We start from the raw sequence: 13755 nt of genomic DNA on the forward strand, positions 1-13755 counted from the left end.
AGCAAAAAGTTTCTAGCTAGCAAAAAAAAGGAATATATATTTTTTGCATTAAACAGGAAGTTGGGCTTGGTGCCTAAATGGCTGTCCAATAAAATTGGCTTATATGTTTATATATCACCAAATCTTATGATTCTTGTCATTCTTATAGCAATTATGATAATTCAAGGAGAAAGCAATGTTTTTTTAAAAAAACTATTAATCCATTTAAAATTTAAATGAAGATTTTCAACGTGCTGGTTTATTTCTATAGTTATTTAGATAAAGTGAACTGGGAGGGAAGGGGAAAGAGAGACAGAGAAAGAGAGAGAGCAAGAGAGAAGATTCCATATTTAAGCCTGGGTTACTGTGATTCTCTTAGGCCATATGAGTTTGGAATTGTAGTCATAGGACCAAGTCGTAGAAGACATATTTTAGCCTATGTGAACTAGTAAGTCTTTAATCAGCTATAAATTAGTTCCTAAAAGCAATTCCTAGTATCCATATTGTGACTATGAAACAATTTCTTGGTGGAAAACCTAATCTGTTTTTAGAATCTGGATGATTATATTTGGATAATCATGTATTATTTTAAATTTGTTTTGCCTTGTTCATAGCACTTTATGAATCCAAAGCTACACAGAATTTTTATTCACTAATTGTTCTCATTTATACATTTGAATCCTGTCTATGGTCACCATGAAGGAGCCCTTCATGCCCGCCAAGCCTGCACATGACGTGCCACCTCGGTCGCACCAGGGTAACCTTCCACCCACCCGCTAGCCCGCCCACGGAGTGGTGGCTGGGTGGGCGCCGGGTGAGCCCCGCTGCCCTGGTCACGTGGTGCCCACTGCTCACCTTGAAGGCAACCTCATGGAACTCGCCGCTGCTGCTGAGTGAGGACTGGCTGGGCAGCGCCCCCCATTAACAACTCTCTCCTGGGCCATGCCCGCGCCCCTACCCGGCCCGCCTGCTGAGTAGAAGGAGGCGGCGGGGATGCATTGCTGGGCGGCCGGCAGGGCGGAGATGGGTGCAGCGCTGCCGCACTTACCCTTGGGACTTTTCTTATGGATATGTTGGCTGGCGCTGTTTCGGGGCGCCCCAGGTGCCGGCTCCTCTGAGCACAGCCCATTCCCCCTCCCAAGAAGACCGTTTTCTTTTTAAAAACACCTCTGCAGACGATCTTGAAAACCTGCAAGGTTGCTTTGGGAGGGGGAAGACAGGCAGCATTCCCCCTACCCCATTCCTGGTTGCCTGCAGCCTCGGAGCCTGCAGCAACTTGCACAGTAAAGGCAATTGAGAACTTCTCTCGCTCGTGAGAAGATTTTCTTTACTGTGCAAAGGCTTGCTTTAAGGCTGCAGGCTCTGAAGCTGCAGACAACCAGGTATGGGGTGGGGGGAATGCTGCCCATCTGTTCCCTTCCAAAGCAACCTTGAAGTTTTTCAAGATCACCCAGAGAGGCGTTTTTTAAAAAGAAAATCCTGAAAAGCCACAAGATTTGGAGAGATGGGCAGCCAGTCTTTTTTTGGAGGGTGGGGGAATCCCCAGAACCAGGAGCACAACCCACACGACTTGTTCAAAGAGCAAAAGAAAGGGACAGGAGAGGAGTTTGACTGTTTGAAAAGCCCCGCTTGGAACTCCTCTCCTGTTCCTTCTTTTGCTGTCTGTACATGCAGTGCGGGTCGCGCTCCCTTTTCTTTCATAGCCAGCTTGTTTCCAATTGGGGGAGGGGGGAAGAAATGGATTTTTTCTGTCCCTCTCCATGGATCCCCACCCCAATTGGAAACGAGCTGGTTATGAAAGACAAGGGAGCACAACCCGCATGGCTTGTTCAAACAGCAAAAGAAAGGACAGGAGAGGAGTTTGGCTGTTTGAAAAGCCCCGCTTGGAATTCCTCTCCTGTTCCTTCTTTTGCTGTTTCTACATGCCGAGCGAGTCACACTGCCTTGTTGGCAAGGGTGCTTGGCAGCGACAGGGGCCAGGAGCGGTACCGGCGTTCCCGGAAGTTAATTACTTCCGGGTTAACCACCATCCAGTCCGCGCGAACTGGAGCAATCTGGGAGGAACCCACCCCTGCTATGGTGGTATGGGGTAAGCTACAAATGTAAAGCTTGAAGATTTGATCAGAGCCAATAACATATCTAAATAAAATACTTTGGTTAATGCCCAATATTGGCAGAAATACAAAAATATATGCACTGGAAGAAAATTAATACAAATATTGTTAGATGTTTGCTTAGACTCACCCATCATATTATATAAACTCTGCGGTGCAAACTGTCTTGGCATTTTCTGTATCGCCTCTTTGTAAACTATAAGGGCATCCTATGACAAAGTGTTGAGAAACATATCATTACAACAACATCAAATTCAGAAACATAAGTGTAATATAAAATAAAGTAAAATTGAAGATGCCTTTGTTAATTGTTAACAGGAAATAGGCATTTAATAAAATGTATAATGATGAATTTCATGACATCTTCAAATTGGTTTCTGTATAAGCATATGTAAAAAAAACTGTAAGTGTCCAAGGTGGTACCAAACTCTGTAGTTTTTGTTGCAGGAGATTAACAAGGATTAATTTCAATCTATATAAAAATATGCAGTTGAGATGAAACTACTCAAGGTAAAACTGAACAATTTTCAACGTTCAGACTTGTCCATTTAAGGATGGGAAAAGAAAATATCTTAGAATTTCCTAAAACACATTCTGATGTTACTAAACTATAATAATCACAATGATACTTTTCCACCTGCCAATAATAACAGTGTTGCTGCTTTTCATAATGTAATACTGGTGTATTCTAGGTTTAAAGTTTAAAAGCCTTCTAGGTTTAAAAAAAACACATGTGTCATGTCAAACTGTTGTAGTTTTTGATCATTACCTAATCTTAAAATGAAGCTATATATTACTTGAAGCTGTCAAATTGTACACTTTGTCCATATCCCAGAAATACTGTATATAAATTTACACTTATTCAATTGTATGTTTCTATTGTAAGAATGATGGACTGAGCAATTTGCTTTATACAACTGCCCAGCTCATATAGATGATTCTGGTGAGCTACATGATGTCGGTATATTATACCCTAATTGCAGAGGAACTTTTTTTTGTTTCTCTGGGGTCGGAAAAGTACATTAAACCATATCAGGAAGTGCTATCATTTTCATGCTCATACAGTATATCATTTGCAAAAGGATCATTTGTTAATGAATGAATTACTATTGCACCATATACTGTAATATCTATGTTTTTCCAGTAAACTAATTCATAAAATATAGCTGCTACCATCTCACTAGTCTTCCATTCTATCAGTCATCATTCTGAGTAATAACCTAGAAAAAGACATAAATTGTTAGATTGTAAATGTATTAGCAAAAGCTTGTCAGAACTCATGCTTCCTTTATGGTCTAAAATATAAGATGTAGAGACTGCGTTTGACACTGTCATGCAATCTGTAATACTACCAATAATTCTAGGTACCTTGGTTGCAATCCCAAAATATCTGGAGCGCTACTTGAACAACATTGACATTGACAAACTCACCATGAATCAATTGCAAAAGGCAGCTTTAATTGGAGCAGCTTACATCCTGAGATGATACCCTACCTATTGCAGGTCCTTGGGAAGGAATTGATAAGAGGATTTTTAATTCAGTCAAATTAAAATTCAGTCTAAATATGTGGCTGACTGTGCAAGGAACCATACTAATTTATCCAATTTATATGCTACTCAACTCCCAAACAGCTAATAGCTAATTCTAGTATTTTAGTGGTTTATTTTAAAAAACAAAAACAAAAAACCTCATAATTATACTAAGATTATAGATGGCTGCTATGTTGCTGTAAAATTTTACCTCATACTGTCCTTGTTCATGGTAAAGTTTCCCCAGGTTATAAAGGCAGCTGGTAACAGAACTCTTATGAGCATGAGGATCTTTTAAGTTTTCATCAGGAATCTCTGAACACTTCAAAAATGTCTTCTTGGCTTCCTCAGCCTTGCCTTGATTCATTAAGATGATACCAGTATTTAAATAACCAGCTGAAAAAAGGAAAGGGAAATGTAGCTGTTTCACATCGATACATATTATATTTGAAGTTATTTAAAACCAGAAAAATTAAATAGCTAAGGTGACAGTTTCTTCAAATCTAGATTGGCCCTTCATTTCTTTAAACTTGTTACGATTGAATTATCTTTCATTAAAGTCATAGATTATCCATACTAATTCTACAGCAATACAAGACTTCCTTTATAAGATATTGATGTCTTTAATAACTGCCATAGGAAAGAAGATTGCTAATTAAAGAAAAAATGAGCTCCATCACAACAAAACATTAAAACTGGAATTTCATTAGAATTAATTGAAATATCAAGCAAGGTGATTTCCCCTCTTAATGTTTCTTTAGAACAGTTTTGTCATAATGATAAAAAGAGGTAAAATACCCCAATTCACTACATTTGAGAGTCAGTAGATTCAGTAGAAACAATAAGTGCTGTCCAAGTGAACAAGGTAATCTTACAGAAATTAAAGCCTTTTGGATCTGGGAAGATGGCAGACTACCTTAAATTGCTTTATTGCCTGAATGTAACATCTCCAGCTTTCTCTTTCTAGAGAAGGAAGTGTTAGACTCTTTCATTGATTTACATTTAAACTTGAACAAGTACCAATTAAAGTTGATTAAGTACTATATTGATGTTTCAGAAGTCACAGGCTTTAATTTTTCAAAGAGAATTTTGAGAGACTCCTCATTCACTCACAGAACTTTCACACGTTAGAAGATTCCATATGCAAGCATATATACAAGTGATTGGCATGATATGTACTGTAGCATGAACATTCTATTTCTCTACACCTATAATCTAATATACACCTATAACCTCGGGACGCGGTGGTTCAGTAGCTAAGATGCTGAGCTTGTTGATCAGAAAGGTCGGCAGTTCGGGGGTTTGAATCTCCAACCCCGCATAATGGAATGAGCTCCCATTACTTGTCTCAGCTTCTGCCAACCTAGCAGTTCAAAAACATGTAAAAATGCAAGTAGAAAAATAGGAACCACCTTTGGTAGGAAGGTAACAGCGTTCCATGTGTCTTTAGCATTTAGTGGCCACATGACCACAGAAAAATGTTCGGACAGCGCTGGCTCTTCAGCTTTGAAATGGAGATGAGCACTGCCCCCTAGAGTCAGGAATGACTAGCACACATGTGCAAGGGGAACCTTTACCTTTATAATCTAATATCCTGATTTAGCTAATATCCTGATTTAGTGACAAAAGGTTGGTAATCAGATGAAGTAAATAACAGAAGTCTTTTACCAAATTTGTTGAAGCAGCCCAGCAACCCTGAATTGCCTCTTAAACATGTGACCTCTCTATCAAACAGCTCACTTTCCTTCCTGCCATAAATTTGAGCATATTTCAGCTTCTTTCATCTCAAATCAAAATTAAACATGTTACTCTGGTAACACATGTTTGCCTAACAATAAAGTAAATAGTATGGATTATATTCAAGATCAACTATCTTACTATACAGCATCTTTACAATACAGTAATGATGGTCCAGTTGTTATCAAATATATTGGAACCATGCAAAAACATCTGCTCACATTTAACAGAATTAAAACTTACAGGTTTTCTTTTTAATAGTTTTATTTATAACACAACACAAATGAGAATGAACAGTGTATTTAAATAACAAGCATGCAACTTTACTTACAGGCTAAAGTAGGTCTGCTTCCAATAGCCAATTTATAATAATGCAGTGCTTCTGAAAACCTGTTGTTCTCCTGCAATAATAATCCCCTGCGTTTAGCAGAGAAAAGGAGAAGACAAGAAGATAATTGTTGAAAATAAAATTATGAAAAATGAAATATCAAGAAACATATTTACAATGTACTTGAGAAAGAAAGATTGCTATAGATTTTGCCATATGATTTTTTAAAAATAAAAGATCATTTTGAAAGAAAGAAAAATGAGCAAGAATCTTTTTTGTTCTCCAAAAGTAGTCAAATTATGCTATTGTAGAATTCTACTTCCTTGAAAAGGATCGAGAAAGGGTTCTTCTTTTGTCAAGTGAAAAAAAGAATTATACAAAGTTCACTATATTTTACTAAAACGGCTGCCTTGTCATTTAGAGAAGAGAAACTGCCACAATATGTATATGATATAGAATGGAATAGTTAAGAATTGTTGTCACCCTTTATGAGCTTGGTGAAAAGGGCAAACATTCTTATAAACACCTAATTTTTCAAAATTATTATTCCAGCTAGAGCTTTGAAATCTATTTAAAAGGTTATAATTCTTGGTATAAAATCTGAAGCTATCAATTTTCAAAATCAAAGTTAATATTAGGAATTAGTAGTAAATATCTACCTTTAAAGTACTATACCAGTGATGGCTAACCTTTTTTTGTTGCCAAAAATGTGAGGGTATGTGCCGGTGGTAGGTTTCAAATTCCATTCCAACCGGTACGGTTGGAACGGGGCTGGCAGCATCCTCATGGACGTGTGCAGCATGCGCACGCATTTAGCACCTCCATGACGCTCCATGATGCTCCAGCTACTCTGTGGAGCGTCGCAAAGGTGCTATAAGCACCATGCGCCTGAGCGGACGCGCACAAGCTTTTAAACACCGGCAAGGTGGGTGGGTCCTCCAGAGCACCGTACCGGAACGGTATCTGGCTCCGGTACGCCTGTACCGGGGCGTACCGCCTGCAACCCACCACTGGTATGTGCATGCCAAAACCCATAATGCAAAGTGTGCCCCCACATGCGCATTCATGCACAATCCTCCCACTACCCCCCCCACGCACTGCACTACTTGCCTCCAAGCTGTTTTTCACCCCTCCCAGACTCCGAAGGCTTTCCTGAAGCCTGGGGAGGGTGAAAACAGCTTCCCCCCCGGAGGCTCTCCAGAAGCTGGAAATGGATAGTTTCTGAACTTCCAATTGGCCCATTGGGCCCATTTTTCATTCCTCCCAGGTTTCTAAGGCTTTCCTGAAGCCTAGCACGCACATGCAAGCTAGAGCTGATCGCTCGCATGCCTGCAGATATGGCTCCATGTGCCACCTGTGACACGTGTGCCATAGATTTGCCATCATGGTACTATACTAAAGAAAGAGCCAGAATGGTATGAAAAGAAAAGAAAAGAAAGGAAAAGGAGAAAAAGATGTACCCAAAGTATTTCTTTAACAAGGAAAATGTTTACTGATAGAAAGTAAAAATGGTTGACATACTGTTTCTTTGAGCAGTAATTAAAATACATCAAATAGAGGAGGAGCCAATGCCGCAATGATATGGATGTGCGGTCTCGATGCTCCGAGACCCCAGCCAATACGTCTGGCTGCTTCACCAGAGATGGTGAACAGGAAGAATACGTCTTGCTGACCTCAGGGACATCGCAAACTCCCCGATAGAAGCAAGAGAAGTTCTTCAAGCCGGTGCCAAAAAATCTAGCCAAGGCTGCTGAAGTTGGGGCGGTTCCAAAATGGAAGAATATGGAAAAAGAAAGTGTTTCCAGCTGGTGAAGAACTTTTACTGTTTTAAAAAGAGACTGCCTATAAAAAACTTAAACTTAATTCAAATTGGAGAACAGAAGAATTAAGCGCCGGAATTAAATTTGGAATGGTTTTGGACAGTGGTTATCTTACTTTTTAAATGCTATCTTCATGAATGGAATTTATGCAATTTATTTTGAAACGGCTGGATTAAGCTTTCTTCTTCTATTTTTTCTTTTATTGTTCTCTGTAACCTATGGACTAAAGTTTTCTTCTTTCATTGCTGTGGGTGTTTTTCTAACTCATTTAAAGATTGGACTCTTTTTAACTTGAAATACAAAAAAAAATCAAAAGAAAAAATATTTTCAATGGTAACACTGCTGCTCAGAGGCTGGAAGGTTTGTTTATTGGACTTTGTGTATTGGAATTGGAACATGTTTTTTCTTTGCTGATTGTTTTGGCTTCGCACTGTAAGGTCTTACTGCTTGCTTATAGAGAGTGATAAGAAGGGAAGCACACAGATATCCCTTTGAAGTATATCTCTAACCAGAGAAAAGTGAAAACAAATGTTTTTGTGAATCTATGTTTAATTTTTTTAACCTTCCAAGCTAGAGCAGCTGTGTTTGTTAGCTGGAGAGAATGGCACAATTTGAAAAGCAAACACAAACCTTGAACTTTCAAAAGATATTTTCAGAAATACAGAAATTATCAAATACATATGAGAAGATAGACAAGAAGTTGGAAGACTTAGAGCACATAACAGCAAAATATGATGAAGAAGTTGAAGATGTTTTTCAAATGCAAAATGTGGTGATTAAAACTCAAAAAATCGTAGTGGAAAATGAATATAAAGAGATTAAATTTGCTGATATTTATGGTGATTGGCCGGTCTCCGAAAATGGAAAGAGTGGAATACTGAAAGAGGAATCAAAGGGAGGGGGAAAGACACAGGGCAAAACACAGAAGAAGAAAAAAACAAAGAATCTATGGATTTAAAGAGAGAAATCTCATTAGCAATAGCATGGATAACACTACTGACAATCAAAGATAAGCTGATTAAGGAAACAGAAGAAGGGCATCAAGATTACATGAGAATCTTATAAGCAAGGGATTGCGAAGAGGAGTCCATACAAAGTTGATCAAGGAGATGATTAGAGGAATGGCACCACAAATGGCAAAAGATACGAGACTCTTTTGCTATTGGAAAGATATAGGTTGATAGATGGAAGAATATAATTTAAAACTAATTAAACTTAGTGAAATTTATTGACAATAGATATAGTTTAAATAAATAATTGATAACGTTACTAATGTATACAATGTGTAGTGCTATGATGAGTATAATTGGATATGAATATGGAATGGTACCTGTTGTGGCCCGGCAGGAGCCGTTAGAGCTGCCGCCAGACTCTGACAGCGAGGGATCTTATGAGTTGGCCTTGGAGGAGGTGGAGGACCCTGGACAGGGTGTCGACTTCGAGCAGGGCGAGGAGAGTCTGGTTGGCCACCAGGTGGCGGCAGAGCATTGGATCAAGGGGAATGTTCCTGAAAGTATTTGGGAGTTGTATCAGGAGGCAAGCAGGCTTAGGTCTACTCAGCGTAAAGGACAAAGGAGATGATTGCGAGCAGTTGTTGCTCATTGGGATCCTCGCCTGTGTATAAAGAGACTGATGGTGCCACGCCCTGGTTGCAGAAGTCAACGTTCCCCGTTTTACGTGCAAGCATCGAGAAAAGACCACTTGGATAAGTGACTTGATTTATATAATCCTGTTTTGCAGTAGTTTATGAATTATAGGACTTTTGCCAGAGCAATTATCTGTGTTTATTTTGGGCTCGCAGCCAGCAAGAGCCGGGACTGATAAAAAACATTCCTTTCAACGTTCTGTTTGGCTTTCGTTTCTGAACGGACAAGGTGGGGGTCAGAACAGGTATCCATGTAAGGAAGATTAGAAATCCCTTTGGATTATACATAAAGGTTAATAAAATAAAATAAAAAGGGAACCAACTTAGATGCAGCTAAAGTTTCAATTATTGGGGGGGAAATGTTATGATACAGGATATAGTCAAATAAAGGAGGGATAAGAATAACAACGTATATATAGAAATGGGTATAATATAAAAACTGGATGTAAATTTTAAACAGTGATTTGGAAAGAAGGGTTAGAAAACATGGTTATTAAATATTATGGATGTTTAGCTAGAATAGGACATAAGGATTTAGTGTTAGTGGAGGATCTTAAAAATAGTAATTGAAAGGCCAGTATGTGGTTATGTATTAAATGTTGGTATATTTTATGATGAAGGATGCTTAAACAATTATAGTCAAATGAAAATGGAGATATGGTGATGGTGACATGTTTAAATATTTGAGTTAAAATTCTTGAGTTATTATGAAGTATGTTTGTTGACTGTGGAAGAGATGCACGAAAGTCTTTTTGTAATCAACTGATACACTTTCTACAGCATGTAAAGAAGGATTGTGTTTGTTTTAAATTAAAAATATTTTTTAAAAAAAATACATCAAATGAGCAGATACAATCCACCTTTATTTAAAAAAAAGAAAAGTGTAAGGTCAGGTTGAAGCAATCACTAATAGGAAGAGAGCATCAAACGGCTTCGATAAGTCATAGCTACAGTATTGCTATAATCTTGCAATGTTCTTGGAAAGAACTTCAAAGAAGACTGATCATCCCATAGTCAGAGAAGGAACTAGGTTTTCTAACAGTAAGTAGTATCAAATCTGTTCATCATTGTGTATAAAGTACATACAATGTATAAACTAGAGGTAGTTCTCCAATTATAAGCATTCATTTAGTGCTCATTCAAAGTTACATTGGTGCTAAAAATAAAGTTGCTTATGACCAGTTCTTGAAATACGACATCTGCAGCATCTCTTCAGTCACATGTTCAAAATTCAGGAGCTTGGCAACTGACATGCATTTGCATCAATTACAGTATCCCTGGGTCACAGGATTGCCATTTGCAATTTTCCCAGCCAGTTTCTCACAAGCAAAATCAAGAACAGAAGTTGGATTCACTAAATGATGCAATTCACTTAATAATTGTAATGATTGTGATTAAAAAGGTAATAAAAGGAGGTATGACTCATTTAGCAACCACTTAACTTAGCAATGGACGTTCTAGTCTCAACTGTACTTGTGAATTGAGGACTGCCTGTAATGCATTTTATTATTCAGATGCGATTTTCATAAGGGAGGATAATATATGCTGTTGTCAACTGAATGGGTAAGATATCAACTCCAGCCAGGTTGAAAAATATACTGTGTGGGGCATGTGAAACGTTAAATAAACAACTCACTAGGAATAATCTCAAAAGGCAGGGAGATTGCACTGACTGGTTCTATCAGACTGGAAGTCATGGTCCCAAATATTCTGCTTTATTTCGGCTATCCCTCTTCTCCTATACGCTGAAGATGTGTCTATTATGTACCATATTTTGGGAGTATAAGAAGCACCGGAGTATAAGACGCACCCAGGTTTTGAAGAGGCTTTTTTAAAAAAAGTAGGTAAGTAGATAGAGGGATAGAGAGGTAGAGAAAGAGAGAGAAACACAGTAGGTAGGTAGGGAGAGAGAGAGAGTAGTTAGTTAGGTAGGTAGGTAGATAAAGGGATAGGAGAGAGAGAGAAAAATAGAGAGAGAAATACAGTAGATAGGTATAGGGGGAGAGAGATAGTAGGTAGATAGATATATATGGAGATAGAGGGGGGGAGAGGGAGAGAAATACAGTAGATAGGTAGGGAGGTAGGGAGAGGGAAAGAGAGTAGGTAGGTAGGTAGGTGGGTAGATGTTTCCAGGAGTATTTATCCATGTGCTGGAGAAGGAAATAGCTGACAACCTGTAGCACCTAAAACTTTGTTTCTGCTGGGATAGCACTTGATCAATGTAATTCTCATAAACCACTCTAACTAAACGGCTTTCTGAAAAGGGGGAAAAAGTTTTTGCACTCTGCAAACCTCCCCAAAATGCGTTTTTCACAAAAACGGGCCCACTTTTTTAAAAAGGCATGAATAGCCTTGGGGGGGGGGGCTTGCAGAGTGGTCCTGGGAAGGTGAGGGAGGGGAAAAATGAGCAAAAAACGGGCCGTTTCTTTGTCAAAAAAATTGCATGCATAGTGCTCCTGGGGGTTAGGGGGGGCAAAAAAACAGTCCATTTTTTGCTCATTTTGGCCCTCCCAGCCCCCAGGAGATGTCTGAAAGCCTCCATAAGGCTATGCACAGCCATTTTGGTGAAGGGGTGGGGCTTCAGGAAGCAAAAAATGCTGTATTCGGTGTATAAGACTCACCCAGATTTTCAGCCTCTTTTTAGAGGGGAAAAAAGTGCATCTTATACTCTGAAAAATATGGTAACTCATATGGGTATGTACCATATCATTCTATTGCTCCAGGGAACTCCTTGAAAATAATTATTTTAAAACAATGTTTTAGTACTTTCAAGAAAGTGCTTTAAATTTGCAGTAATCTGAAAGATCAATGGACAACTTATTAAGCAACTTAAACTTTCAAATATCTATGTGTTTATTTTCAATCTTCCAATTACAAGGCCAATCAAATGAGTGAACTTAATGTAAGAGCGCAAAGAGTATCCCTTGCAATTATCAAATATGCAAGTCAACATGGCAACAACTACATCTCAGCAGAAATTAAGTTATTTAAAGCCAGAGTTCTGGGTCTGATATCATATAGTGCCCAGCTGGGTGTCTACAAGGACACCTCCTGAACCAATCAAATCAATCCAATCAAAATTTCTAAAATCTAAAATGTTTGCCCTCCATTTGAGTTTTAATGTTCTCCTAGGTATGGAATTAGGGTGCATCTCCTTTGGGGCTTATCTGAGATTTTGTTGCGTTTGTGAAATATCCTTGGTTCATCTTATCTTGTTAGATAATTCATTTTTATGAAGACAAATAAATTATAACTTACCATATTGTGACCTTTTGCTCCAGACATATTGTAAACAGGTTGTTACAACACCATTAATTTACTAGACAAAGTTTAGTCTTTGTATTTTCTGTTTTGTGTAGTATTCTTTCATATGAAGTTATGTAAAATCGCATTGACCCAACTGATCAAGTTTTCAATCATAAATCCATGTACTTTTCACGATATTATTTTCTTCTGCAGCCCAAATCCTAATCTCCTTAATTGTATAACATCCCCCAAATGCTAAAACAAACTAATATTTAGGTCAAACATAACTCATAAAGATGTAACTGATGTCATTTATAAATTTCTTGAAGTAAACCCCCCAAATTAAATATGCACTAATAGCGTTGAGATTAAAAAATAATTTAATTAAGATGATGAAGCCATAGGCTTTATTTCTTGTAACCATTTACTTTGAGGGTCAACTGGCAGCTCATTAAAAATATGACCCACAATTATATATCATACAATGGTGCTTAATATTTCTGCACAAATATGACCTAAAATGTGATCTGTTTACTACACAAGTCCTAAAGCTGGAAAAACAGAACCCAGTGAAACAAATGTATCCAAAACTTTATATTGGGTCATTTATTTATCAAGGAAAATGATCCAAAGCAGTGATTGGTTTCTACTGATTCGGACCGGTTCAGCTGAACCAATAGTGGTTTGGTGGCCTGGGTCGCTGGAACAGGCCATCTTGTTTTTCGCTTCTGTGCGCAGAACAATTTTTATTGCACTGTACATGCATGTGTGCAGTGCACACATGAGTAAACCAGCAATAGTGCCTGCCAGAACCCACCCCTGATCCAAAGCTACATATTTGTGCATGTAAATCTCAGGGATTATCATTCATTTGGTGAGGACATTAGAGTCAGGTCTTTCAATCAATGGGATGATGATAAGTTTTAGGATTTATGTGGAGAACAGATCATGTTTTAGGTCATATTTATGCAAAAAAATTAAAGTTCAAAAGGCTTCATAAACTATTCAGCACCAGCATATATCTCAGTCTTTAAGACTAGCTTATAGCAGCAACAGGGAATGGACAAATTTCTACCATTTTTCTCATTTGCTGATGCATACTGCAGAAATGAGCTATAGGTATAGCCTCAGGCCCTAGCCATAGGCATAATTTGTCTTATGAGAGCCTATATTCTATCTTTGCACTGTATGCTGGTACTTCCCAGTTCTGTATATTAGAATTATTGGCAGACAATCTGTTAATCATAGTAATCTAAATAATAATAGAGGAAATTAGAACTGCCACCTTCTCTAATGATAAGTTAATAGAATGATTCAAGGTTAAGACTCAGTGAAAGCCAAAGTCAGTAATAAAGG

At 38.1% G+C, this 13755-nt stretch overlaps 1 protein-coding gene across 1 annotated transcript in view; it reads right to left on the reverse strand.

Annotated features, from left to right (window-relative positions):
* Positions 1–13755, reverse strand: part of TMTC2 (transmembrane O-mannosyltransferase targeting cadherins 2) — a 221772-nt gene that overhangs the window by 46786 nt on the left and 161231 nt on the right. Inside the window, exons 5-7 of the mRNA XM_087723389.1 lie at positions 5692–5777; positions 3835–4019; positions 2224–2302 (exon numbers count right to left, since the gene is read on the reverse strand). Coding sequence (XP_087579515.1) covers positions 2224–2302; positions 3835–4019; positions 5692–5777 — 350 coding nt within the window. The remainder of the gene's footprint in view (positions 1–2223; positions 2303–3834; positions 4020–5691; positions 5778–13755) is intronic.

Source organism: Thamnophis sirtalis, unplaced genomic scaffold (genome assembly GCF_051295495.1).
Source record: "Thamnophis sirtalis isolate CommonGarterSnake01/CBP01778 unplaced genomic scaffold, rThaSir2_p1.2 scaffold_9, whole genome shotgun sequence".
Classification (NCBI taxonomy): Eukaryota; Metazoa; Chordata; class Lepidosauria; order Squamata; family Natricidae; genus Thamnophis; species Thamnophis sirtalis.